Here is a 14506-nt window from a genome sequence, read left to right on the forward strand (position 1 = left end):
GTGGGGCCCGCGGTGGGGTTCCCGAGGGCCAATCACCGCTGCAGGATTGCTGATAAAACGTAGCATTGTGTCCAATAACGGCCTGTGAAAGCGGTGGGTCCCACGCTAGCGCAATTTCTAAGGCTGTGATTGGCTGGGAGAGCTTACTTGGTGGGCCTAACTAACAAAAATCGTTTGGGGCAGCTTTTTTTCTACTTTCGTGATATATAAGTCTCTCTCGCTCCTTTTTGTACAACTCCTCCTCTTCTTTCCCTCTCTTAACCCCCCCCAATTCCCCCTTCCCAATGCTATGAGTCTGGATCAATTGCACAAATTTGTCTTTCGCGAGCGTCCCCCTTAACAGGACCCTTCTCCCCCAAGTTTTATAGAACACCCCGAATGCTCTGGCCCTGAGGCCAGATTCTCCCTTTTCCCTCCCAATCAACCAAAAAGATATGGAACACATGGACACAATTGAAATCGAAGACCTGCCAGGCACCTCTCGTCTCCTGGATCAAGGCGAGATCGTGTTATCCCCGACGCCGACCAAGTCAGTCAACGACCCGCTCAATTGGTCCGGCTTTCGCAAGTGCTGGCATGCTCTTCTGGTCTGTTTTATCGCCGGCTTTACTGCCGCAACTTCGAACGATGCCGGATCCGCCCAATTCGGCGAGAATGAAGAGCTCGGCATAACGTACGCGTCCATGAACACCGGTGCAGGCGTCTTATTTCTTGGAATCGGCTATGGGACGCTCGTGCTGTCTCCTGCGGCATGGCTGTGGGGGCGCCGCAGCACCTATCTCTTCTGCATCACCATGGGCCTTATTGGTGCTATTTGGATGACAAAGACCGAGTCAACCTCAGATTCAATCTGGAACCAGCTGTTTGTCGGCGTCTCCGAGTCGTGTGCGGAGGCCAATGTTCAACTGTCGCTCTCCGACCTGTTCTATGAACACCAACGTGGAACCTTCCTGGGCGTGTATGTGCTGGCTACCAGTGTAGGTACATACCTGGGTCCTCTCATAGCAGGGTTCATCGCCGACAGCAACCTCGGCTGGCGCTGGATTGGGTGGTGGGCTGTGATCATTTCCGTTGGGACTATTGTTACCCTCTACTTCACCCTTGAAGAGACCATGTTTGACCGAGCAGGGTATGACATTGAGGAGACGAATCCGGTCCAGGCAACCGGCGCGGATCCTGGATTGGCTCAGAAGCGGCCTGTGTCACCAAACCTCAACAACGAAGCCGTCACTACAGCAGGGGAGCGAGCCGAGTCGCCAAAGATATACTGGCAGCGGATTGCTCTGATTACTCCCGCGCCCAATCTGGTTGGATTCGGCTTCCGGCAGTATTGCACTCGCCTTGTCCATACAATGCGTATATTTTCGTTTCCTGCTGTGATATATTCCGGCATCCAGTGGGGCGCACAAGATGCATGGCTTACGTTCTACTTGACCGTTGAGGATGACGACTGGAGCTCTGCACCATGGAGCTATGGGGACGTTGGCGTTGGCCTAATGAACCTGCCGTGTCTTATCGGAGCTGTTCTGGGTTGTTTCTATGGAGGCTACTTTTCGGATTTGTTCATGATTTGGATGGCCAAGCGGAACGGTGGTATTCGCGAGGCTGAGCACCGACTCTGTTTCTTATTTCCGCTGGCGATCATCGGACCGTTGGGGATGCTGCTATTTGGCATTGGCACCGGACAAGGCTGGGCGTGGCCTGCGCCCTACGTCGGACTAGGCCTGATTGGATTTGGCTGGGGATGTACGGGTGACCTGAGCATGGCCTACCTGATGGACGCGTACCCTGAAATGGTTTTGGAAGGGATGGTCGGGGTGTCGGTCATCAACAACTCGATCGCATGCATCCTCACGTTCACCACGAGCATGTGGCTGGACAGCCAGGGTGTTCAGAACACCTTCATTGTGATTGCTGCCCTGGACTTTGTTTTTGTTGTGACCACCGTCCCCATGATGATCTGGGGCAAGAGCTGCCGGCGGTGGACTAAGACTAGATACCTAGACTTTGTCCGGATTCGCGATTCGCTGTGAATTCGTTGAAGTCACACGGGGGTAAGACTTCTTATGCGAGGCTGTCAATGTATTTCTACATTACATAGGCAACAATAATAGCTAGCTATTTTAATGCGTTGGCATTTTCTATTATTGAATCCGTGATATCACATGATATGCATTGATTAGCTGGGTGGCTGAGTTTGAGCCTCGAAATTTGTCTTTAACCTGGAGGCCTGGCGGTTTTGCCCGATAGATCAAGGCAGTCGTGCTACACAATCGAGGCTGGATTAGTGCAATTTGTGGACTGATTGGTAGGTATGTGCCGTTTCTCTACTCACCCCAAGACGGCCGCTTCCTTTTTGATTGAGCGAGCGTTGATGGTTACACTAGAAAGAAGCTCCCGACTAAGATATATGTGCTTCTGCTGAGTTACACGAAACGCACGTATACGTTTATAACGCCACGAAATATTTGAAATTTGTCCGTATCTATATGTCTATGATGCCACCAGGCTGGAAAACATGGCGAGGCTGAGTCGATCGACCTCGTTGGAAAAGGCTGAGGCTATACCATAAATACAGTAGAACCCCCCCCCCCCCCCCCCCCGTGGGGATTGAGGGAAGAAGATCAACTGGAAAATTTCCTACTACTCAAAGTTTCATTCCTTACCTTCAATTTTCCAAAGACAAAGTGCTAGTCTTGATGGTAGTAGTAATCCCACACATCAGTACTTGACATTTTGTCTGTCCCTTCATACCACCAGTTGACTTTGATCTGTTAAAGCATATATGCTATAGTGCCCCTCTTTTCGAATGCATCGTTACTACCGAGGATACGATCATCAAGCTCCTACTCCAGACACAATGGCGAATCACGGCGTTCCTTATCTGGAAGCCGTCTATGCTCAGCAACCTGTCGCCTCACCTGCTCCCCGGGCCCAAGGAAACAACGCTGGTCACCCAATCCCTGCTGGCATGGCTGAGCCTGGCATGAACCCCCCTGCTGTCGAACCTAAAGGCGAGAAACGAATTCCCTCAGACGAAGGAATCTTAGAGCCTCGATATGAAGGGTTCGTGTTTTGTTTGTGCAAATCCCGGAAAGACCGAAAGGAGGAAACGGGTGTCAAGCGTAAGGCTATGACAGGAAATCAAAATGATTTGAAGAAGATGGTGGGAAAAAGACCGATCGAGAAAGAAAACTTGCGCCAGTTATCCCCCTTCACGAAGGTGCTGCATTCAAAAGCCGAGAAATGGGTGGAAAAGCTTAATAACGAACACCCCGGTTTCAAATGGACACTGGCATATGAAAAAGCCAAAGATGAACGTGAGTTGGGCGTCATTTTGAAGAGAGAAGTGAAGAGAGAGAAGCCCATTCTCAGTGCAACGCCTGAACAGTTTGCCGGAAACGATGCTGCTGGAAACGTCTACGCCTCTGTGGAGCCGAATGAACCACATAGACAACTTCAAGACATCGATCCCTATTATGAAAGCAATATCCAGCAGCAGCATCCTTTGGCTAATATCTCTATTCCTTATGCTCCTTACCCACAACGTCCAGCACACGGTCTTCCTAGCAACTTCAATGTCCAACCTGGCTATGCGGAAGCTCAGCAGCAGCAACAACACAGCCAGCAACACCGCCAGCAACACCGCCAGCAGCCTCCCCATCCACCGCCACCCAACTACATTCCCAATCATCGAGTGTGGTACAACAACCCAGACAAACACAAGAAGCCCCAGTTTGGCGATGTAGGTCACCTTAGCTCTGATTTTACAGATCACAGCACCGCGACTCAGGACGATTCCTCTTGGGGTACTATGAGTGAAGTCTCGGTTGATAGTCATTCTTATGAAAGCGACTATTCTGGGCCTCGTAGCACTTTTCATAAAAAGAAGCCCAGCCGCCGAGAGAAAACCCGAGAGAAAAGTCGGCCTGTCTCGGAGAAGTTAATTCATCCTGCGTCTCCTTCTCCTCTTCCTCCTCTTCCTGCAGCAGCAGCAGCTCCTCCTCCACCCCCAGCCCCTTCTGCTGCTCCTTCTGCTGCTCCTTCTACTGCTGCTGCTGCTGCTGCTGCTGCTGCTGAAGGTGTACCCTCTGTCCCTGATCCGCAACTTAGGTGTGTGAACCACTATCATCCTATCGTGATCTACCACAAGCATTTATATTGCGAGGGCCCTCGTCACGGAATGATAGCCCACCGATACCATCCATGTTTTGAAGCCTCTCGCCATAGGGGAATCCACGAAGAACCTTTATGTCACGCTCCTTACAGCTCCTCCTACGAAAATACTTTAAATCTTCCAAGCTGTGAGCGTCATCACTGTGGGTCCTACGACAGGCGTTCCTCTCACGAGGCCCGCTATCATGATTTCCCTAGGCATCACTGTCACTGCAACCTTTAGTTCCGAGATATAATATACGTGCTGATATTCGTTCGGAATTGCCTCGGCTATGTACTCTATTCACCTGTACGATAAAGACTCTCCTCTATTCTCGGCGGCGACGATTGCCAAAAGTCCGGCTGGACAAGGCTTTTTGCTTTGTATTTCTGATTTCATTTCTTACTTTCTTACCTTCTTTCGGATTGTCAGATTTCCAGATTTAAATATGTACCAGATTGACTAGATTGACCAGACCAAAGCCTGTAAGGCGGGGCATGTAGTATTTACTTGATCTATATAGCAAAGAATGCCAGTGTATTTATTATTGACAGAAGCAAAAAAGAAAAGAAAAGAAAACCTCAGCTGACTCGGACTAAACTGATCAAAACCTGCATGCTGATGTATGTCGGGTTTTCGGTGAGGTCATTGGGCTCGGTCGACTGCTTCCGGCATCGCCCGCCTTAGGACTCTCTTCTCTGCTCAGTTCGGCTTCAACGATCTCTTGTTACTCTTCAACCCATTCAAACTTGAAAAATATTCATTCTATTTTTTTTTTTATCATCCTTCTTTTTCATAGCATTCAGCCAAGATGCCTCGCCAATTCTTCGTCGGAGGAAACTTCAAAATGTATGTTATTCTTTTTTTTTTTATGTTACCCCGCAGCTTCCCCTCCATTGAAACTTCCAAAACAACTCAGCTCAAGCAATGTAACAACATACTCACAATTCCCTCAGGAATGGAGTCGCCGACTCCATCAAGTCCATTGTCAACAACCTCAACGCCGCCAAGCGTGACCCTAGCACCGAAGTCGTTGTATCCCCGCCCGCGCTGTACCTGGCACTTGTCCGCGAGCTGGCCGACTCGTCTATCGGTGTCTCGGCGCAAAACGTCTACGACAAGCCCAATGGCGCGTTCACTGGTGAGCTGAGCGTTGAGCAGCTCAAGGATGCCAAGATCGACTGGACTCTGGTGGGACACAGTGAGCGACGAGTGTTGCTGCGCGAGGACGATGACGTATGTTGGACACTTTTTATACAGACATTTTTATACCATGAGAACGAAGAAGAAAATGCTGATGGGTTTGTGTGATTAGTTTGTTGCTCGCAAGACCAAGGCTGCTATTGACGGTGGCTTGAGCGTCATTCTCTGCATTGGCGAGAGCTTGGAGGTACGTCTTTACACCAAAAAAAAAAAAAAAAGTGGCCAGCAGCTTACCAAAACAACAAACAGGAGCGTGAAGCCAACAAGACCATCGAAGTCGTCACAAGACAGCTGGACGCCGTCGCCAAGCTCTTGAGCGAGGCTGAATGGGCCAAGGTTGTCATTGCCTACGAGCCTATCTGGTAAGAACCCCCCCCTCGTACTTTCTATTTCCAGCCTCTAAACAGAAGATGTATATAGGGCCATCGGCACCGGCAAAGTCGCCACCACCGCTCAAGCTCAAGAAGTGCACGCTTCCATCCGCCAATGGCTCCAGAAGATCTCCGCATCCGTCGCCGAAAACACTCGCATCATCTACGGTGGTAGCGTCAGCGAGAAGAACTGCCGTGAACTGGCCAAGGAGAAAGATGTTGACGGATTCCTTGTTGGAGGTGCCAGCTTGAAGCCAGCTTGTAAGTTTTTTTCTTTCTTCTATTTCTTCAGTCACTAATCAAGCTCTCAAGTCGTCGATATCATCAACTCCCGCATTTAAATCCTTGGATTATCTTACCTCAACGAAAAAGCCGTTTCGGGGGTTCATGAAATTTTTAATTTCAATGTAAAAGAAAGAAAAACAGCGCACTAGAGCACTGGTAATTTATGGTAGACAACAAAGTTCAAATGTTGGCATAATTTTATGTGCAAGACCATTTCCAAGTCCCGTTCAATTGTTTCATTGGGTATCATATATATACAGGGGGGGAATAAATATTCTTATATATTAGTTAAACACGGCAGAGTATTTTTCTGCCCTTGGTCAAGAAGAATATAGAACCGACACGCCGACGCCTCTCCAATATGAAGGTTTTGAACTCGGCGCTGCTCCTCCACCCGCACTCTGGCTCGACTCTGCAAGCGACGGTGTCGACACCGGCGAAGAAGAGGAAGGATCCGAGGCTAGTGATGAGAACGTGCCTGGTCCGAGCGAAACGCCGGCAGTGACAAGGAGTGATTTGACACGTCCTTCCCATAGAACGCGCACGTTCCACGACTGATCAACGCGGATCTTCACGACCGAGTCTCCTTCTTCCTCTTCTTCTATATTTTCATTACTTGAATTGAAAGAAGCAGCCGGTGATCTGTTCAAGGTGTTGTTGGTGGTCTCTAGGATACCCATTTTGCGCCGTGCCCAGTCGAGACCGTCGTCTTGCGGGGTGCGAGCGCTCTTGCGCCAGAGTTCGCAGCCGGCTACCATTTCACTCTCCCAGCTGTAAACATTGAAGCCGAAACGAGAGCTAAATGCGAGATTTGGCGAGGCGCGGACCGAGTATGTCGTCGACAGGGAGCCAGTAAGCGGTGCGAGGGTCAGCGTCAGCGTGTACGGGAAACTTGATACGGGACCAGTGGTTCCAGCACTTGATGACTTGATGGCCGCAGGTAGAGTAGTAAACTTCACGCCCGTCGATAGCCCAACAAGGGAAGAAATAGGAGAGTAATAAGCCTCGGCACCGGCAGAAAGGAGTGACACCTTGTCGGCTAACTGTTTGCCAGGCGTGGGGTCAAGACCAAAGTTCCAAAGACCTCTCCATCCGAAAAGCGCATTATCTGTACTAAACAGGTATTCATTGCTGAAGTTCCCAGTGTCGTGCGACAGCTGCGTCAGGAGTGCTGCCTGGGGAGCAGACTTGACCAACGGCGGGCCTTGTGTGGACACCAAGGCAGCCGTTAGCTGGGTGGTGGGTGAAAGACGTCTCATAAACAGGGCCGTCAAGGTCGAGGGCGGTGGTAAATGGAGGGTTGCATGTAACAAAGTTGCTTTTCGTACTACATCATCATGCTGTGAAATTTCTTTATTAGAAAGCGAATCATGTAAAGGAATCGCATCCCACCCCCAGTTGCGAATAGGTGGCACAGGCACTTCGATTTGTCGGTATCCCTGGACGAGTTTGCGTAGTGGGATGACACCGCTTTGAGACTGCGTACTATTGAGCGGCACTGTACTGAACAGGTACGAGACAGATCCATCAATCACACCAACTGTGCCCAGCGTGTATGCCGTCGCGAAATGCGGTGTGGACAGCGACGACAGATGGACCTGCAGGCGTTCAGGGACGTGAAAGTCAAGCAGCGCTGGATAGTCGTCATCTCAGATTAGCCAACATAGCCGGAGAAATGCAATTCGACGGTCAACATACACTCTGCGGTCGCGGTCAACGAGGAATACGAGTTGTCGCGATTCCATCGCGTCGCTTCCCCGAAGGCGAGCTGGATGTAATCCATGAATTCCAGCATTTTATTCCGGGCTGCGCGGTCACGAGAACATCATAAAACGAAATGTTTATCCTGGTCAGTCGCAGCAACACATGACCTGCCGCAAGAGGACGTGGATGCTCAATTGGGGATCGTGAAGTACGTAGAGAGTTCGCGAACTCCGATGAGGGAAGTCTACGGGCTACTTGGTGCCTGAGGCAGCAAAGTCTCCATATTGCCTATCGCGGCTAGCGAACCCCCGCACCGCTAGTCCTATACAGGCTAGACCATGCTCGGATAAGGCTCGAAGCCTCGTCTTTTGCCTATCGAGAAAAAAAATAAAAAAAATAAAAATCCACCAACACCGAGTCTGTAATCGACTACACCGTTTTCTGTCAAGCCCGATAGTCGCCAAATCGCTGCGATATCGCGATTAAATCCCTATAAATCACAGGAATTTTACTATAACACTACCCTCGCCATCGCCCGCGAGCCGCATTCACAATGCCTGTTTCCAAGCGTGCCCGCCTCGTCCATGAGTCCAAGACCACCAAGAAAAACCACAAGGAGCAAACTCGACGCCTGTTCACTAATATCCGTGAGAGCGTTGATAAATATGACCGTCTTTTTGTCTTTTCCGTCGACAATATGCGCAACACCTACTTGAAGGATGTGCGCACCGAGTTCTCTGATAGCCGGTATGTTTTTTCCTGCCTATTCATTCGTTCCACCGATCTGACTATTTTACGTTCCATAGGATATTCTTTGGCAAGACAAAAGTCATGGCCATTGCCTTGGGAAACACCGCAGAGACCGCCTATGCCGAGAATCTGGACAAACTGACACCGTTCCTTACCGGCGCTGTGGGACTGCTCTTTACTTCTCGACCCCCCGCTGACGTGCTCGCCTACTTTGACTCCTTCAGCCCATTAGACTTTGCTCGCGCTGGCACCGTCAGCACGCGTGCCTTCACAATCCCCAATGGCGTGGTGTATTCGCGCGCAGGCGAGATCCCAGTCTCGGACGACGAGCCCATCAGCCACACAGTGGAGCCGGCGCTTCGCAAGCTGGGCGTGCCTACGAGACTGATCAAGGGTAAAGTCTTGCTCGAGCTTACAGACGGAGAAAAGGGCTATCTGGTATGCCGCGAGGGGGAAACGCTTGACTCACGGCAGACGACCATATTGAAGATGTTTGGTGTCGCCAGCTCTGAGTTTCGCGTGCTCATGAAGGCTCAATGGGAGCGTGAAGATCACACAGTGACGGTTTTGGAAAAATCAGATGCCGAGATGGATGTCGAATAGATCTTGTCAATCGATCTTTTGGTATTTGAAAGGGGAACAAAACCTCAGCATTCCAAGGTGTATGGCGTTCTTTCGGGTTAGGAGACACTACCAAAAAAAATTGTTTCGTCGCAGCTCGTGGTAAAGAGTGCTTTTCAAACGGATCTAAAAGCAATACTCTATCTACCCCCATGTTTGAAGAGCTTGGAGGAACACCAATTGATGTATGTATGGAACACCTTTGTCCATATCGATAGATTTATTATGACCGTATGAAATTTGAATTTTTACCTAAATACCCCCTTAAAACAAGGAGTTGCAATACATCACCTTCTGACCCAAGCGGCAATTCGTGCCACACTTAGATTTCTTACCTAAAGAAATATGCATTATACATCCATATTGCCCCCTGTCGTGCCCGTATCTGTTTCCTGATAAAAAAATAAAATACACATACTTACCCCAACATGAAGTGGAAACGAAGCGGAAGCGGAAGTGAACAGATTATGAAAAGAAAGAAAAAACAGCAATGAACAACCAAACAAATAGGGTAGTAACACATGGGTATGCAATGGTGAAAAAGAAAAGGCTTTTCCAGGCCAGCTCGTCGACAGACCAGAACTGATTCAGCATCAATATAGCAGTCGACCAAAGGGTCTCATGAAGGAGACAGTTTTGTAGGTATTTCGACTCCAGACTCGGCATAATGGTATATCGTCGTCCTCGGATTGAAGTCGGCCGACCTTACCCTTGGCTAGAGAGAGAAAGAAGCGACCCTAGAGTGTGAGGTGAGGGATACCCACCAGAAGGCACTGACAGGCAAACCCGTGAAGATATGTGTGCCTTTAGTACCTTCTTTTAGCTCGAGGGTCATCATACCCGTCATCTTCATGGTGTCTCTTGCGAGAGTAGTCATCTCGTCCTCCATATCTATCACCTCGGTCCCCCCGGTCGCGATCCCTGCGATCCCCATCTCTATCTCCGTAGCGGTCGCGGTTATGCTCACGATCTCGGTCTCTGTTGTCGCGGCGGTCACGGTCACCACCAAAGTCACGAGATCTTACCGGCTCTGAATTACTGCCTGTTCCCCTTCTGTCACGATCAGGTCTGCCATCACCTCGCCTATCGTTCCGGCCACCTCCTGGACCTGAAGGAGCATTTGGTGGAGCTTGACCGCCGAATCCATTGCGGCCACCCTGATAACCGATACCTGACCTTGGGCCGCCAAATCCTCCCCGATCGCCAAATCCTCCACGATCACGAAAGCCTCCACGGAAGCCTCCACCACCCCTGCCACCGAATCCACCTCTGAATCCGCCAGAAAACCCACCAGGACCGGAGGGTGCGTTGAAGCCACCTGGTCCCATTGGGCGAGCTGGAGCGGCCTTTGTGTAGCCACGTCCACCAAGGCCTCCACCGAAACGACGTGGTCGCCAGCCTTTGACTGTACGACCACGTTCAACATCAACCAACACCCGCCGGTCCTTGATACGAATACCATCTGTTTCCTTGTAGGCGGCTGATTATCACAAGGTTCACGCAGTGTCAGTAATCATTATAATCATTTCAATGTGATGAGCTGCAAATTATAGACTGTAGGCTCTAGTCCGTCGCCCTAATGTTCTGGGGGGAAAAAGCAAGGGGGATGTATTACCCTTCATATCTTTCTCGCGTTCAAAGACGACGAAAGCATAGCCTCGATGAGGCTTTTTTGGGTTCTGTTTTTCCGTGTCTTTGACGATACGGATCTAAGGTTATTGTAAGCATTTCATTATATAATCCTTCTGTTCAGTTCAACTTACTCTCTCAATAGGGCCGAATCGACTGAATTCCCGCTCCAGATCGGATTCCTTAACCTCATAGCTCAGTCGAGCAATGAACAGGGTTCTGAACGGGTCTCCACGTGCTTGAGGATCGGTCGAGGGGTCATCTGTAACAAGAAATCAGCCTCGTCAACTCGCAAGAACAAACAGTGAATCTTCGTACATTTCTCAACTCCTTCAGTAAGTTGCCGTTCCATGCGCTCCTTCTTCTCCACCTTCAAACGCGCATTGCGCTGCAACCAACTTTCGGTCGCATTATACGGGACCTCCTCGCCGTACTGCTTCAAATCTCCAAGAAGATCTGCCACACCACCAATAGTACTCTTTTTGCAGTCATCAGGCGCGCGATCGCCAGGCGGGATGTAGCGGAGAGGTGGACGCGGTTGGAAGAGCGCCAACAGGTTGGGAGGGAGCTTGTCGGTCATTTTTCGACTTTCCCTTTCTTTTTCACCAAGGGAAAAAAGAAAAAAGAAAACGATTTACTCTGGGCGAATACCCAGGTTCGGTTTGGCGATGCGTTTATCTGCGCAAACTCAACATGGATGGATTTTGGAAATCGCTTTTTTGTTTCGTTGTTCGTGTTCGTGTCGCTGAACTCGGGGCCAGGGAAGTTGCGGCGCGCCCTTGGAGTCGTTTTTTAGACGCGGTTAGCCGCGCCGAGCCGCTCGGCAGTTCTACCAACCAGATGCCAGCGTCGATGACTTCCCGAGAAAACCGGCAAAGCAAAGAGAGCATCGACAAGTCAACCATAGACAACACATCGCGACAATGACTGTGCGGGGGATCAAATCTATCACCAAGGCCCAGGTATGGATGTTTTTACATTCTTTGAATGCAACACTCTGTGATTTCTAACTTGTTCCTACAGAATGGGGTTGGTGCATTCATCCTGCAATGCAAGCGACTAGAATTCTCATACTGTGATTATGGTGGCAGCTCTCGAGGCATGCTGTACGGCTCACTATCCTCCTGAAACCCAACATACAAAATCAACTGACAGCCAACAAAATAGGACCTTCCTCAAAGAACAGCTTCCCGATTTCGCCAGAGCCAATCCCCAGATCGAATTCCGCGTTGCGCCACGGCCCAACCAACACCCCGTCATCAAGGGACACTACATCAATGGCGGAATCAAGGCAGTCTGTGTGCGCAATTTCGAGCCCAAGGATATCATGGACAAGGTCGAATATTTCAAACAATCCAGCGGCGAGAAACTCAAGAAACAGAGGAAACCAGTCACTAGTGTGAACGAAAGTGTTCGTGGTATCTGGTCACCGTACCACGGTGATCTCAAGATGGTTTAAAATCTTGGGAGAAATATTTTTATGATTGCTTCCAGCGCAGATTCGGAGTTTTCTTCTTTTTCTTTTTCTTTTTCGCTGTTCTTTTTTTTTTTTTGTTCGATATCTCAGGGTTAGATGTGCCTAGTCTACCCCAGAAAGCCTCGCTCTAGGACTGGCTTGTTTATATGTATTATATATCACACTCGCATATTTCAAATGTTCGTTAAGCACTTGAATAAAAGTATGCAATGTCTACGACCAACATCGACCAAGTTAACATCAACAGAAAACATACCTACTGGCCTGCAGCGAAGTCGATTTGACGCGCCTGAAAAGCCTGCAAGCCGGTTAGTGAGGTTATATAAAGAGGATTGCAACGTTCTGAGGATGGCCTGATTTGCTGCGCCTGGTAGCCTGCAAGCTGGTCAGTAAGGCTGTACGACCGGACCAGTGCTTAGTCGTCAAAGTACGACAAAAGTATATGCATGAAGATGAGAGTTGGTAATCTCACCGACATGCACACACCAAGCAAAGAAAAGAAAAGAAAAAGAAAAAAAATACCATCCTTTGAGAGGATTGGACCTCTCAATATTGCACTTCGTGTGCGATGGTGTGTAGCACGGTTGGAACACTTTAGCTAATAATTAGTCCACGCCCAATCTGGCATATATCATGACTTGATCACAATCTATGTATCATTGAATTCATGTTTGTGCTTGTGCTATATGTGATAAACTATGTCAAAGATATGGGTATCTAAAAAAACAACAAAAGACACATATAGAATACCCGCTCTATATTCAAATGCAAATGCAACCCGAAATAAACGCCGCTTTCCTTGCTAAAAAGTAAAAACCATGGCCATAACAAGACAGATATATTTTGATCATAAAAAGATTTGGATCATAGACTTAGGTTGGCTGACAGACTTCTCGCACCTGGCCACTTTGCATTTTGAAAATGGCTTACTCTTTGCAGGAGATGCTAGCGTAGATCTCTTTTTGCTCGAGCGGTAATTTGTGCAGTCGCCACAGTAAACCTAAGTGGTGGGTGTTGGTTAGAAGTGACAAAAAAGTAAGGGCTCTTTTCTTGTACTTACATGGCCACATGGTTTGGCAACCCATATCTGCTGTGCAAGACCTTCACCAGTACCCAACTCATGATCGCAGTTAGGACACACCACCACGTCATCGTCGGTGGCTGTTCTCGTGAACCCCTCTGTTGCTGGGCTTGGAGCCTTGTATGATGGCGGTGGAGTCGGAGGTGTAGGCTCGTGCATGGTATACGCAGGAGCCTGGTAGTCCAGATCTATCGTAAGATCTATATTGGGATTCAAGTTGTCTGCGAGAAAGAATTCTTCCAAACTTGGTTGAATCACTCGTCGCCGACTCATACGTCCAGCACGTAGGGCGATTTCCTCTCGAAAGGCTTGCTGAGCAGTGGGTGACATAAAGTTAGTCTGGGCGTGGGTGAGGACATCGAGCAGACGCCTTGGAGCGGAGGTGCGCGTTGGCGCGCGCACTGTAGACCGTAGAAATTCCACCTCTGGGCTACTGGGAGGGTCGATATCGACTGTATGGTCGGTCCCATCTTCCAGATCGACAACATCTGCCATTATATTCCTTCCAAATCTGGGCGGTCGATGACGGCGAGGCTGGTGGCTGTGAAGAGACTGGGTGCGAGACGGCTGCGCACGGGAGAGTTGTGGTGAAGGAGGAGAATCCGGTTCGTTTGTCAGATCAATGACATCTTCTGTCTGTGGAGGTGGAGAAGTCGTTGTGGACATTATGGGCCGCCGAAAATCATATCCATCTCCTTGATAGCGTGGTTGTGGCACTGGTAGACTGAGATGATGAGGATGATGGCGCGGAGCCGCCGCGGAGCTGGACGATGACTCCCCGTACTGTCGCCATGCTGGACGACTTTGATGGTTATGGTGAGGCATTTCACGACGAGGAGTCTGAGAGTTGCAAAAATAGGCAGCGCTGTTAGTGAAAAAAAAAACCAGAAACCGAGGGAGGCGAACGAAGTCAAGATGAGGAGCCATGTATGCCCCGCAGGCTTGTGGGTTCAGGACATACCTTGCGGGACCTGGAAGGCAGGAACTGCGCCTGGGAATCGTGATTCATAGCAAAGGCGGCACAGGCGCAGATGACGGGAGAAATTCCCAGCAACGAAGGTATTGTGATGAGACGCTGGGTAGTGGCGAGGAATTGGGAGAAAAGGGAGAGAGTTCTCACAAGCATCGGATGAAGCCGAGTCCGCCGCAACGGCAACTATGGTGTGCCACGCTGGTTGGCTGTCTGAAAAGCGGGGACTGAAGACGATACATCAGATAAAGACAACACA

General features: G+C 49.6%; 7 protein-coding genes across 7 annotated transcripts; 4 read left to right on the plus strand and 3 right to left on the minus strand.

Moving 5' to 3' along the window:
* Positions 1 to 443: 443 nt before the first annotated feature.
* Positions 444 to 2033, plus strand: TRUGW13939_05459 (uncharacterized protein; the record flags this gene model as incomplete). The annotated part of the gene is made up of 1 exon (XM_035488622.1): positions 444 to 2033. The coding sequence occupies one exon, from the start codon at positions 444 to 446 to the stop codon at positions 2031 to 2033; it is 1590 nt and encodes a 529-aa protein (XP_035344515.1).
* A 2934-nt stretch (positions 2034 to 4967) lies between these two features.
* TRUGW13939_05460 (uncharacterized protein) lies at positions 4968 to 6071 on the plus strand (the record flags this gene model as incomplete). The annotated part of the gene is made up of 6 exons (XM_035488623.1): positions 4968 to 5005; positions 5113 to 5392; positions 5472 to 5546; positions 5609 to 5721; positions 5780 to 5991; positions 6043 to 6071. 6 exons carry the CDS (start codon positions 4968 to 4970, stop codon positions 6069 to 6071), a joined length of 747 nt encoding a protein of 248 aa, XP_035344516.1.
* A 264-nt stretch (positions 6072 to 6335) lies between these two features.
* TRUGW13939_05461 (uncharacterized protein) lies at positions 6336 to 7810 on the minus strand (the record flags this gene model as incomplete). The annotated part of the gene is made up of 2 exons (XM_035488624.1): positions 6336 to 7648; positions 7714 to 7810. 2 exons carry the CDS (start codon positions 7808 to 7810, stop codon positions 6336 to 6338), a joined length of 1410 nt encoding a protein of 469 aa, XP_035344517.1.
* A 462-nt stretch (positions 7811 to 8272) lies between these two features.
* On the plus strand, positions 8273 to 9072 carry TRUGW13939_05462 (uncharacterized protein; the record flags this gene model as incomplete). The annotated part of the gene is made up of 2 exons (XM_035488625.1): positions 8273 to 8466; positions 8526 to 9072. 2 exons carry the CDS (start codon positions 8273 to 8275, stop codon positions 9070 to 9072), a joined length of 741 nt encoding a protein of 246 aa, XP_035344518.1.
* Positions 9073 to 9896: 824 nt separating this feature from the next.
* On the minus strand, positions 9897 to 11299 carry TRUGW13939_05463 (uncharacterized protein; the record flags this gene model as incomplete). Its single annotated transcript, XM_035488626.1, has 4 exons — positions 9897 to 10570; positions 10706 to 10799; positions 10854 to 10981; positions 11038 to 11299. 4 exons carry the CDS (start codon positions 11297 to 11299, stop codon positions 9897 to 9899), a joined length of 1158 nt encoding a protein of 385 aa, XP_035344519.1.
* Positions 11300 to 11642: 343 nt separating this feature from the next.
* Positions 11643 to 12178, plus strand: TRUGW13939_05464 (uncharacterized protein; the record flags this gene model as incomplete). Its single annotated transcript, XM_035488627.1, has 3 exons — positions 11643 to 11681; positions 11743 to 11825; positions 11887 to 12178. The coding sequence occupies 3 exons, from the start codon at positions 11643 to 11645 to the stop codon at positions 12176 to 12178; spliced, it is 414 nt and encodes a 137-aa protein (XP_035344520.1).
* Positions 12179 to 13043: 865 nt separating this feature from the next.
* TRUGW13939_05465 (uncharacterized protein) lies at positions 13044 to 14403 on the minus strand (the record flags this gene model as incomplete). The annotated part of the gene is made up of 3 exons (XM_035488628.1): positions 13044 to 13196; positions 13257 to 14117; positions 14239 to 14403. The coding sequence occupies 3 exons, from the start codon at positions 14401 to 14403 to the stop codon at positions 13044 to 13046; spliced, it is 1179 nt and encodes a 392-aa protein (XP_035344521.1).
* Positions 14404 to 14506: the final 103 nt, after the last annotated feature.

This window comes from Talaromyces rugulosus, chromosome III (genome assembly GCF_013368755.1).
Source record: "Talaromyces rugulosus chromosome III, complete sequence".
Classification (NCBI taxonomy): Eukaryota; Fungi; Ascomycota; class Eurotiomycetes; order Eurotiales; family Trichocomaceae; genus Talaromyces; species Talaromyces rugulosus.